This window comes from Hyalella azteca, unplaced genomic scaffold, assembly GCF_000764305.2.
Source record: "Hyalella azteca isolate HAZT.00-mixed unplaced genomic scaffold, Hazt_2.0.2 contig15683, whole genome shotgun sequence".
NCBI lineage: Eukaryota > Metazoa > Arthropoda > Malacostraca > Amphipoda > Hyalellidae > Hyalella > Hyalella azteca.
The window spans coordinates 1-13,522 of NW_025945525.1; the positions used below are offsets into that span (position 1 = coordinate 1).

The 13,522-nt window shown below is 42.2% G+C and overlaps 1 protein-coding gene and 1 long non-coding RNA gene across 3 annotated transcripts; both read left to right on the forward strand.

Moving 5' to 3' along the window:
• Positions 1 to 1,958: 1,958 nt before the first annotated feature.
• Positions 1,959 to 4,109, forward strand: LOC108680984 (b(0,+)-type amino acid transporter 1-like; the record flags this gene model as incomplete). The annotated part of the gene is given in 3 exon segments (XM_047884602.1): positions 1,959 to 2,003; positions 2,983 to 3,106; positions 3,969 to 4,109. Coding segments are annotated over 3 exon segments (310 nt in total), but the record flags the coding sequence as incomplete, so codon positions are not given.
• A 2,675-nt stretch (positions 4,110 to 6,784) lies between these two features.
• LOC108680983 lies at positions 6,785 to 11,123 on the forward strand. 2 transcript variants are annotated; one of them, XR_007157177.1, is made up of 4 exons: positions 6,785 to 7,730; positions 8,742 to 8,910; positions 9,717 to 9,790; positions 10,134 to 11,123. It is a non-coding gene; the product is annotated as an uncharacterized LOC108680983 (long non-coding RNA). The 2 variants fall into 2 exon arrangements; XR_007157178.1 differs by lacking the exons at positions 6,785 to 7,730; positions 8,742 to 8,910 and adding an exon at positions 8,927 to 8,994.
• The last annotated feature ends 2,399 nt before the right edge of the window (positions 11,124 to 13,522 follow it).

A 13,522-nucleotide genomic window follows, 5' to 3' on the forward strand; every position in this document is an offset into this window, starting at 1 on the left:
CCGCTCGCTCCTATTAAATACTTCCCCGGTCCCGCGCATGCGTGCTAGGCGGCTCGGGCTCCACCCCTTAATTCAAACTCCGCTTCTAAACCCACAAATCCCCCTATTCTTATCTTATTTATTCCTATTCCTATTCCTAATCAACCTAAAATTAGGGCTAATAACCCCAATGTTCAAAGGAGGTACGAGAGACACAACTCCCAAATTACAGGCCGGCTAGATTAACATCACACGCAATCAAAGTATTAGAGAAGGTTGTTGACAGAAGGTTGGTGCAGTACATGGAGGAAGCTGACTTTTTCAACAGAAGGTAAGACGGTTTTAGACGAAATCGCCCCTGTTTGTCTCAGTTATTTGAGCATTATCACCAAATCCTGGTCATGCTGGAGGAAGGGGCCGGGGTGGACGTGGTGTATTTGGATTTCGCGAAAGCGTTTGACAAAGTTGATCATGGAGTGTTCTTCAGAAAATTAGGACTACTGGGGGTCGGAGGTGGAGTGCTTGCATGGATCCACAGCTTCCTAACAGAAAGACTACCAGCTGTCATTGTTAGAAGCTCGAGATCAAGCGAGGCTCGGGTGAAGAGTGGAGTATCACAGGGAACGATACTCGGCCCAATCCTCTTCCTCATTCTCATCGCCGACATAGATGTGACAGTGAACCACGCCACAGCCACAGCATCGTCATTTGCAGACGACACCAGGATACTAATGACCATCACGGACAGGGCGGACTGTGAGTGATTGCAAGAATTTCTCTTTGCAATATATGACTAGGCCCAAGTGAACAACATACAGTTCAAAGGGATCAAGTTTGAGGTTCTGATATACAGAGGTACCAGAAGAACTAGAATGGAGCACCGCTACCTGGCACCTGACAACTCGGAAATCGAAGAGATGCGACTTGTTCGCGATCTAGGAGTGTTGATGAACACTCAGGTCAAGTTTGGTGATCACATAGTGGCAATAACCCCTAGAGGTAGGCGATATATGGGGCGGATCTGGCGGTCGTTCAGAACAAGAAGCGGAACCGATGACCACACTCTTCAGATACCTTGTCTGGGTCTGCACTCACGGCAAATGAGTCGGGAGAGTTATGTAATTCTGTACACATGGAAAATGATAACCGGAATGGCACCAAAGTTCGGAAACGAGACCTTCAGGATTGAGATCATAAAGAGAGAACGGTGTGTCTACGCAGGACCCCCCCCCCCCCACTTCGTAACAGATCTGCGGTCAGATTTCGAGCCCTGCGCGAATGATCCCTTTCCGTGGCAGGGCCGAGACTGTTTAACGTACTACCAAATGATCTAAGCGAGGGTGAGTTCACTCTGGAGACCTTCAAGAAACGACTGGGTACAATGTTCCTGGATACAATTTCTGATCGACCGCCCCTGCACCACTCCAGACGGCGAGAAGCAAGTAACAGCATCGTGCATCAGCTGGCCCAAATGAGGGCGGATGCGCGATAGTCGGAGGCTGCGATCCATCGTGGCCTGGGACTGCTACGTCCGAAACAAATGCTAAGGATACTAAGGATATCATATATAAACTATCCAAAAATTCTCGGAAATCAGGACTTTGCTTATCAAATTTATCTATGCTGACTGGTGATACAGTCAGCGTAATGTCGTCATAGTGGTCTTCAACGTGCCCAATAATAGATAGACTACAATAATATTTTCTTTGATAAATGAATGGGCAATTGTTAATGTGGTTAATTGTAATTTTGGCCCAACGTTGTTTATTCGGCACTATAAGCGTACTATTCATACACGTTACATTTAGATGTGTACACGTGTCCCTAAGCATAAAAAATGTTACTCACATTTGTATAAGAAATATCATGTACACAATTCTGTTGTTAATCATACATAATATTAGAGATACTAGCGATCTCAAATACTAGAGAGAAAATGTACACTACAGTAATAGCACCAAAACCGTTTTTACCTGCAGGAACAACTTGAATAACGTCACCGAGGAGCTGAAGGAACCTGCCATGTGAGTTAATTAAGCTTGCATAAATGGTGCCGGTGCACACATAATAATTATCTCATTATTTGAAATTATATAACTAAATGAATTATATATCGATTAGTATGTTTGGAGGAGGAATAGTCTTTTTTGCCTTTTGACGTTAAATAATGGTCTGTAAAGGTGGTCAGTTCCTATATACGATTACTGACTGGAAATGATTTCCTTGCATTATTGCTATAGAAGAGAGCACTGGGGGACGGGAGATGAAGCCCTTCATCAAATTACTGCAATCCAAAAAGTGATCCGCCAGTTGTATGCAGGCGTTAATACAGGGTGAACCAGAATTAAGTAACCCTTTTAATTTGTTAATAAATAAAAAACTAAGAACGTTATGAAGTTGAAACTTGTTTTATTTAAAAGAAGAACATTTTTATGGTAATATTGTATCCTAGTTTTTAAATATAATATATTTTAAATCTCCACCACAATTGTTTTGACAAAATAGGGCTCTTCTCTTCGTTGCTTTCATAACCTTCATTAGTAATTTCCCGGTATCTGCAAATTTTCGATAAAGAGATTTAATTGTTTTTTTTTATGGACTGATTCTCGTTTTGAAATGGATCCTGTAATCACGTTGAACTTCTGTTATTGACATCGTCCTGATGTAGGTTTGCAGAATTTTCGTTCTTTATTCTTTGCTGTAGCGAATCATGGTGAAAATTTAAGGCTTGATAATTAAACACAAATTTAGCAAGCTATACAGGATAATGACGTAACTATGATACAATATTACCATAAAAATGTTCTTCTTTTAAATAAAACAAGTTTCAACTTCATAACGTTCTTAGTTTTTTATTTATTACCAACTTAAAAGGGTTACTTAATTCTGGTTCACCCTGTATATAGTTAATATATAGTTAATAGTATAGTTAATATATAGGCACGTAATTAACAGTATCATACATCATATCTTACTCTATAATGTGGGAAATGATGTCCCCAGTAACCTGCCCCGGGCCATCATGATCGCGTTACCCACGGTTACGCTGTGTTACATGCTGGTCAACGTCAGCTACCTCGCCGTCATGAGTCCGGACCAGTTACTCGCCTCGGAAACTGTTGCTGTCGTGAGTATATATAACGTCATGCAGGCTTAGTTTCCTTTCCGGGCTTCATTGAGAATTTATAAAAAAATTTCGAATTTTCGTTACTTCGGCGTGTAAAAAATAATTCGTATTAAGGGAGTAGATAAGTTTTCTTCTTATTCTTTTGGATGGATGTCATATTTGTGGACATGAGAGGTGGTGTAAGACTGTGATGGAAACGTAGACCAGACTGATTTCCGTCTTCCCAAGAATTATAATAGCACTTCAATAAAATTCATTGGTTAGACTTTTACTTTGTAGATGTACACAATAGGTACACATGCGTAGAAAGTTCGTACACAATAGGTACGAAAATACTGTACCCATAAGGTACAATAATACTTAATACAATAATACATTAATTAAGGGTACCCCTTGTATTTCAATACTGTCCCCTGTAGTCGGACGAGATTTTTGCGCTTGCAGGGAATGGAACCGTGAAGTGAAAATAACCATCGTTCGCCAGAATAACGCAGGTCTATGTAAATTCTATCGGTACTACCTCGGCGGCAGAAAGCGGCGGTGGTCGCGTAAGGGTAAAGTCGGGTGAATGAGGGTCGACCTGTGAAGTGAAGTAGAAGGGGCCGTTATATGGGCCGAGATCTCTGTTCTTCAGCCTTTTACCAGCTTAATCTACGAACCCGCAGAGAAGTGAGCTAGGCTTTTTCCAAATGTCATTTCGTTAATATGTAGGTCGTCCGTAATAATTTGGCCGGGCAAAAGTCTAAAAAAACGGACGAAACAAAAATGCCACGTCCGTTCTTTGCTTGTGATATAGGTAAGAAGATTTGTCAGTATTTGGACAACATGACCTATTAAGTTTTCTGAGTGTCATCTGCAACAGGTGTACGGGCACGCACTGCTGGGGACGGCGGGAAAGCTGGTCATGATCCTGGCGGTGGTTTTATCAACTTTTGGCGCCGCCAACGGCTCAGCGTTCACCGCAGCGCGGTGGGTGATACCTCGTCTGGGGGCGTGGGAGTGATGCCACTCACATGGAACTAGAGTGTCACGCCACTCACATGGGACTAGAGTGCCACGCCACTCACATGGGACTAGAGTGTCACGCCACTAACATGGGACTAAAGTGTCACGCCACTCACATGGGACTAGAGTGTCACGCCACTAACATGGGACTAGAGTGTCACGCCACAACATGGGACTAGAGTGTCACGCCACTAACATGGGACTAGAGTGTCACGCCACTCACATGGGACTAGAGTGTCACGCCACTAACATGGGACTAGAGTGTCACGCCACTAACATGGGACTAGAGTGTCACGCCACTAACATGGGACTANTTGGCGCAGTTAAGGGCGGGGAAATGCCCAATGCTTAGAGAATACCTCAATAAGATCGATGAGGCTAATTACCCAACACCATCATGCCCTCTGTGTCAAAACCACACCCACAACACACAACATCTGTTTGGGTGTGCTGAAATTCCAACCAGCCTGCAGCCTGAAGATCTATGGAATAAGCCCGTGGAAGTGTCCCAACTGTTCTGAGTGTGGCAAGACCGGCTCGGCGCTCCGGAGGGGGGTGGGCCTGGGCGGCACTCAGTCGGGTGACGTTGTGGTGATCATCATCATCATCATCATCAGGGGTTTAAGTTATGGCGTACGAAAATCATTTTTCAGTCATTCTCAAAACACTAAAACTTTCACGATTTTCTTCCAGTCCCACGCAAGGAAATACACCTGGGATTAATAACAAAAGTTTAAATCGCAATAAGTCCATCACAACATACAAATCAATTGAATTCCAGCTCACATGCACGATGAAACGGTCGTACATCCAATTTAAATTTACAAATTTCTGGTCTAGCATTTGTCAAAACAATGTATTTTTCGCACCAATAATAACCCTTCAGCATGCGTACTGGTTTTCCTAAATCCAAAGCAACAATCCCGTTTGCATGGATAGTTTTAATGATATAATTCCCAGTGTTTTTGGTCAAAGGTATCCTCCAAAACTTGTAGTTTCTTTTAAAAATCACAGTCCTTTTAAGAAAAGTCCCAGTACATCTTAAAGGGCCCCATACACCATAGAGTCCGACTAGCGAGTCTATCTCGGCTAACTTCAAAGCCCCCAAATATGGCGCCTAACGAGCCGAGGGAGCAAAATAAAGGCGAGCCCAGCCAGGGCTTACGCTGCTTGCTGTGGGGCTCGGCTCGAGTTCAGTTGCAAAGCAGACGCCAAGCTGGTAGGGCGTGTGCAGTCATGGCGGACTCAGCTATTCAAGGGCCCTGACTTCCTTACCAAGTTTATTGAAGACTACCGCATCCCATTTTGGCTATTCGTCTGTTGCGTTTTCAGTACCCAAGCTGTACTATGATTTTTAATTAGAACTTTGATTTGTAGAGGAACTAAGGTTTCCATGAATAACTCTGAGTTTTGAAAGGAAATATGAATTTTAACACGTTGATTCCGAAGTGGTACATTTGCGTATCACGAAATGCATTTCTTCAGGACGTAGTGGTACAGAATTCAGGGCTGCCAGATGGCCTAAAAGACTGCCAAGTCCGCGAACAAAACAGGCCGAAAAAGTACTTTAACTCCATTAAAAGTTCCATTTATGCAGTTTTTTAAATTTAATTAGGAAGTACCCTTATCATAAATTTAAGCCGACAAACGCAATTGAAAGAAAATATAACTCATTACTCACTGCAGTGAGTGACAGCGCATTTTCTCGTCGACGAAAACTTAAGGTCACGGACGGACGGACGGACAGACGAACAGACAGACAGACGGACATGGCGAGCACAATAGTGCATTTTTTCCATAAATGAGAAAATGCGCTATAAATTAGATCGCGAAATTTGTCCGGAAAATAACCGCCTAGCAACCTCGTTTCATATAGTACACAAGAGTGAAATAATAGTTCAAGATGAAGCAATCGGAGTTAACGTGTTAAAGGAAACCTTGATTATAAGGGTAACTAAGGTTTTGAAGGCAAACTCAGACATTTAATTAGGACTGAGATCTCAAAGGAAAATATTATTTTTAAGAGAAATTATGATACATTAAACGGTATCTTGCATTTATTTTTTTTGTGAAAATCGTTATTTGTTAGTAGCTGTGTGTTTTTTTGTATTTTATTTGATATTAACCAGTGGGAAAAAGCATACTCAAAATCAGATGTTGAATGGAGTCTGTATTAATAGTTTTTAAGGTCCTGGTTGGCACTGTTCATTTCAACGAAGATGACACTGAGAAAAATGAAGAGATAATGATGTCCAAATAGTGACACACTTACTGCACGTTGCACTTATACCCCATGTGGTCGGGCCAACCACTATCATTATGTCAAGATGACCAACAAAATGGAAAACGTAACCGTTATTTAGACAATTTCTGGCTCATTTCAGTGAGTATAACGCTCCCTCACCGTTATTTAGACAATGTCTGACTCATTTCACTGAGTATAACGCTCCCTCACCGTTATTTAAACAATGTCTGACTCATTTCAGTGAGTATAACGCTCCCTCACTGTTATTTAGACAATGTCTGACTCATTTCACTGAGTATAACGCTCCCTCACCGTTATTTAGACAATGTCTGACTCATTTCAGTGAGTATAACGCTCCCTCACTGTTATTTAGACAATGTCTGACTCATTTCAGTAAGTATNGGTGATTAGTTGCTGCCGGTGCTGCAGCGCACACGACCAGACATCCACCGCCCGTTTAAGGTGATTAGTTGCTGCCGGTGCTGCAGCGCACACGACCAGACATCCACCGCCCGTTTAAGGTGATTAGTTGCTGCCGGTGCTGCAGCGCACACGACCAGACATCCACCGCCCGTTTAAGGTGATTAGTTGCTGCCGGTGCTGCAGCGCACACGACCAGACATCCACCGCCCGTTTAAGGTGATTAGTTGCTGCCGGTGCTGCAGCGCACACGACCAGACATCCACCGCCCGTTTAAGGTGATTAGTTGCTGCCGGTGCTGCAGCGCACACGACCAGACATCCACCGCCCGTTTAAGGTGATTAGTTGCTGCCGGTGCTGCAGCGCACACGACCAGACATCCACCGCCCGTTTAAGGTGATTAGTTGCTGCCGGTGCTGCAGCGCACACGACCAGACATCCACCGCCCGTTTAAGGTGATTAGTTGCTGCTGGTGCTGTAGAGCACACGTCCAGGCATCCACCGCCCGTTTAAAGTGATTAGTTGCTGGTGTTGCTGCCGCGCTCCGGGAGAGACGTGCAAAGGCCATTGGGGGTGACTATTTATTTGCTCATGTTACGGTGAACCGCTTGATCCCAAAATTCAGTCGCATGGCGTACGAATTAACGATTAAAAGGGGATTCAGTAAAATCTTTTTTAAAGTTGATCAATTTCTTGATAGGCTTTTGAAGTAAAATATAGTTTTCGAAAGAATACTGCGAATATGTTTGTTCTACTATTCAACAAAGTTACTACCGTTGTAGACAAGGTAAGAACATATTTATGAAGGCTTCAAATATTGATGTATAGTAGCCAAAACGAATCTGACGTCCGCGCGATGTTCCGGATTGTGCCGTAAGTGAAGAAAAGGTGCTCATAGTATTGTCATCTGTTCCACGCCACCTGATGAGGGTGACGCTGGTGATCAAGTACTAGGTAAGACGAGGGTGATCAATTACTAGGTACTTGATCATCTGATATTTGAAGTAAGACTAATACCGAAGTCTTTTGTATCCTGACCTTGAATGTTACTTGAGAATATTCGAATCTGTACTGATTTATGGATTTTAGGTTACAGGAAATCTTATCAAGTTATATCATGTGTTTTTAGGAACGAAACAGTTGTAGAATCCGTCAATAATTAGTTTTATCTTTCACGCAGAGATACCCCCCATTTTTGAACTTTTACTTTCACATACATGCGGTTGTTCCCAGCGTCAAGGTGTACCGTCGTCTTTATTCCCCTGTTGCGTTCAATCAGGAAAATTATAAAGAACTTGATAGGTTATTTTGGATAGCTTATAGTCTCGTATTACGCCCAGCTAATACTGGCTCTCGCAACACCGTAAAATCCACTTTATCTTCGAAACTTCAACGTCTAAGCAACGCGCTTCTTTAACTCGAACGAGATTTAGTGGGTGATTTAACGTAATTGCACGGCGAAATGGCTCGAAATTGCTCATTCTGATTTAAGAACGTTAGTATGAAGACCTTGTTTGATGTTTAAATGATGTAATCCCGTGAAAATCTGAACTTTAGTTTTATTTCATCCCTTAATATTCGAAAACTGATGATGTACCAATTTCCAATATTCAATTTGAGTCGTTCTCTCTAGCCGGGTATTGGTCGATATTCGACACGAAATTATCTCAATGTCTGTAAAAATTATAAGGTTAACAGTTATAAAGGTAATAATAACGGTGACACAAGCAATGTATTTATGGCCCGAAGTAGATTCCACTCTATGTACATTGCGGCCTGATATCACCTTGTAATCTACGTTCTAACTAAGAACGTAGATTACATTATACGTGTCTACGTTCTTTCGTGTCTACGTTCTTTCGTGTCTACGTTCTAACTATGAACGTAGATTACGGAGCTAAGAAGGATACAGTGTTCGGTCTAAATTTTTCTGTACCCTTATCCATCTATAATGTCAACTGGCAGGTGCCGATCGTGATCCCAGTGATCGTGCTGGTCGTGTCGATCTACCTGGTGATCGGTCCCATCATCGACAACCCTCAGGTCGAGTACCTGTACGCCTCCTGCTTCATCCTGGCAGGAGTTGCCTTCTACGGCCCATTCGTGCACATGCGCTACGTGCTCCCCGGCATGGGTAAACAATGGACAGGGCTGCGCTACGTGCTCCCCGGCATGTATAAACAATGAGCAGGGCTGCGCTACGTGCTCCCCGGCATGGGTAAACAATGAGCAGGGTTGCGCTACGCGCTCCCCGGCATGGGTAAACAATGAGCAGGGCTGCGCTACGTGCTCCCTGGCTTGGGTAAACAATGAGCAGGGCTGCGCTACGTGCTCCCTGGCTTGGGTAAACAATGAGCAGAGTTGCGCTACGTGCTCCCCGGCATAGGTAAACAATGAGCAGGGTTGCGCTACGCGCTCCCCAACATGAGTAAAATGTGGGCAAGATTGAGGTACGTTTTCCCCGGCATGGATAAAAAGTGGGCAGAGTTGAGTTACGTGCACCCCAACATGGGTATAAAGGGGACAGATTTGTGTTACGTGCTTCTTAAACAAGTGAAAACAATTGACAAGGCTTTCCGGCATGGGTAAAAAGTGGACATGCAAAGTAATGATTGGGAATTGGGAAATAAATGCAATGTTAGCCGAATAAATGTTGGCACGTATTTCTTGGAAGCAGCATGTGCCAACGAAGTGCACGCAGAGACACCACGAGTGCGACTGCGACATGATATTTTTGTGATACATATGAAAAATATTGAATTAGTTTAATACATTTTAATTTAAGCATTCAAGCTCGTACGACGGGCAAAAATTATTTCTCGTCTTGGCTTATCGTGTCACGTGGGAGAAGAGCTCATTCGTGGTCATGCGTCTAGTTCATTCTAATGTCGTCTAATGTCGGTTACAATATTTTGAAAACCGTACTCTTTTTATCCCCAGGCACTGTGACAACCTTCCTACAAATGATGCTACTGGTGGTACCAACTGATAAACCTGACCGTTGAGATAACTAGGTAATGTACCCTATAAATACTCGGCACTTTTAGATAGAATCTGCTCGTGTGAAACCTGAGCCTGGCTAGTGAGCACCTCATTCAGACCAACTGATTTTCTGGTTTCCTAAACTATTTGAAATACCCAATGGTTTAATCAAACGTAACATCTAAGTAATTTTTGCAAAACAGCGTTTTCAACACAATTCCTCCGCTGTTCTAGACTTTTGCCGATTGAAGTGGCATTATAGGCTAAACTGTTCTCTGCGAAACTGCAGGCAGAAAGAATACTAGCGTCGTGAAACAATATATGAAATCAAAGATATTTCTGATTGCATGATAAAATTATTCTTCACGGTTTCAGACTCAAAACACAGAAATGAATCCTAAAAGACCATGGTCAGCGGGTGAATACAGCGAGTGGCCGATTCGCAGCAAATTTACCCCTAAGGCCATTGTGACGAGCCTTTTTCGACCATTGACGGAGTATAAATGCAAACTGGATCTTGACAATTTTTATATAAGGAATTGGTATAATAAAAAGAATTGGTATAAATAATGAAAAAAATTAAGTACTACATGATTTTATTAATTGCAAAGTTATGTACCGTGGTCTGCGGGCTTATCGCGAGTCCATCGCACAGAACTTACCCTTTCCTCATAATAGGCGCTTGCTTCTCATTTCACGACCATCCATTAAAATACTGTCGAGGGTGACGAACGGCAAATTACCAGAATTACCATTCAGCTTCAATTTCCCAGAACATTAAGATCACTGCGAATAAAATGGGTTTTGCGTATGAAGCTAACTTGACCCATGTAGACTCGTACGTACTACTTTTAATCAAAGTAAATAGTTCTGGCAGCAGTCTCCTGCGTTACTCAGAGTTAAAACATTTGTAGAAAAAAACGACATGGCATGCTGGGATGCTCTCGGAATGCAAATGTGTTATGAAACGTGTTGTGTCACTGAGTAGCTTAAGGATGCAAATAAATAGCTGAGGATCACGGTCCTAGCTTAGATAGCAAAAATTTTGAAGATGCTCTTACCTTCATGCAGACGTCATTAGCTTTGAATTTACTGAGTTACTCTATAGAAATTTACCTCAGGCACTTTGCAGTTTACCAAAAAATAGGACGATAACTTTTCAGGTGCGGAAGCGCATTGTCTGCAGAAGGCCTGGCACTCTTATAGAGGGGACCAGCTGGATCAATCGGAGAAATGTAGTACCAACAGTAGGAGGACGTCGGCCTGACAGTCGAAATTGATTGTTGTGTAATGTGTACCAACCGTGTACTTGTTTCTATATAATGACTTTGTTTGTACCTACCACTCGTATTAAGATAATTTAAAGATAGAATTTGCCTTTATTTATCCCTCACATTAGTCGTCTGATTCCTGCGAACTCAGGGGGATCGTATATATACGAGACGGGAATCAATTATACGGGAATCAATTATACGGGAATACGGGATTCTCAAATTATACGGAATTAATTCCTTTATTTCGCAATATAAGTGATGAATTTGGATCCGTAACGTAGTGCAAATCTAATAAAATGTCATTTGAAAACCGTATTTTTTAATGACCTAAGCAAACCAGTTTGAGTATTTGACAGAAGCACAGAGAAAATCTAGACGAATAATTATTCCATAGACTTCAGCAATATTTACGTTTGAATACATATCCGGAGGATACTGCATCTATGCGACATATTTATGGTACAAACCGGCGAAGTGTTACTAGAATGTTTCTTTATAAATTTCTTATGATAGGAGCCCACCGATGGTTCATCGAAGTGCCATCGAAAATGGAAATTAGATTTTACTGACTATTTTACCGGCAGAGTCGTCGGCAAGTTGTAAGTGAGGCATTGATCAGACACGATATCTATGCTACATCGATGAGATGTCGTATCGTGAGCCAATCGTTCCCTTAATATTATCGGTGATCCACCAATATGTTTTATTTGGATGCCGACGAATACTTAGAGCTCGCAGAGAAATGAGTGAGACTTTGCCCCAACTGTGATGCCATTTCACCCTCGTATGGGTCATCTTGAGCCGGTTTGGCATGGCGTGCATTAGGTCTGTCACTATTTGGATAATGAGACACATTCTCTTGAGTGCAAATTGTTTGTACCGTGATAACGATACAAGGGCACGTCATTGGTCGCCAAAATTCTACGAACCACCGGCACGCCCAAAATTCGACGAACCAGCGGCACGCCATTTACATTTTGTATATGAATACTGGTTTTGAGGTATTCCTATTCAAAAAATCTACCAAAACGAACAAACTCCCTTGGCATAGCTTTTTGATCAGAATTGCCCCACGGTCAAGGAAAGATTGATTAGAAAATTTCTTCCTGCACTTTTGTGAAATCCATTTTAGTGCACAATTTAGCTTTTGTTCGTCCCGCTGGAGGGGGTTCTGTTCGGGCCTAGTCCGCATGAGCTGCCAGGGGAAGAGCAGACACCGTGAGGGCAGGGTGAGTCACGTCTATCTCTATAAGTTCTTGACTGACGCTTGTTTGCAGTCAGAGAAATGACTGAGATTTTGTACAAACAGTGATGCACTTTTTTACATATCGTGGGTAATCCTTACCTTGTTTGGACTGGCAGAATGCCGTGCTGCGTCCGCTCGCTGCTAGTGAACTGGGTACAAGAACACATCACTATTTGAATAATATTACCCATTTTTCCTCTGAGCATTGACAAAATCATACGTGAAAACCATCATAATAATTTCTCAATTTCTTCATCTACATATTGTTGATTATTTTGTGCATGCATAGAATATAACTCATTCTAATAACTCTCGATCATAACAATAAAATTTGCACTCGCTCAACCCCAGGCAATTTTTCCTAAGACTGTTTATGTCCGGTGGAAAAGCCGATTTTTTTATATATATTCTATAGTTGAGGACCACATATTAAAGGTCTCATTTTTGTAAGTATTATGAATAATTACATACAATCGTGCCTCAAAGATAATGATCAAATTCAAAGGTTCAAACATTCTTATTTTAGACTAGTACCCAGTCAATCAGGTCTTGATGAAGATTAGGGCGGATCGATGAAGAAATTAATGCAGATTCTTGCTCGATCGACATGGGCAAACCTCCATTTGGAGTGGGCAACGGAGAGGGCAATGTCGCGGGGCGCAACGACGATTATTGAGGAATTTTCTATGCAGATTCGGCGAAGATCGTCGAAGTTTCTGCACCTGATAACTTGTTGAATCGAATAATCTGCACCGATCGATGTCGAATCTACACTAGCTGAAGTCGAATCCGCATTAATCGATGTCGAATCATCATTGATCTACGCCGAATCTACATTAATCGATGTCTAATCCATAAAATTTTTTTTCTCTCTCTCTCTCTCCGAGATCATCGAATCGTTACCGTTCACTATGACATGTCAGATTTTATGGTCTTTGCTGTCGAACATTTGCATCGTATATATCAATTACAATCTCACAAATTCAATTACTAATGATATAGAGAAGTTACAAGTAATTCACAGCTAAGTTCTCTTACCGGATAAACGTCGACTGCAGCTCCGAGATTCGAACGCGGGAAATTCGCGTTTAAGTTTATGCCTCAGCCCACTTGACCACCAAGACACCTTACCACAGCGAGCTCTATCAACTACATACTGTAACTACGAAACGAATGGCTTGCAATCATCAGGTAAATAGAGGAATAGCCACATTTGTGGTGGAACTGTTTAAAGATTATTCATT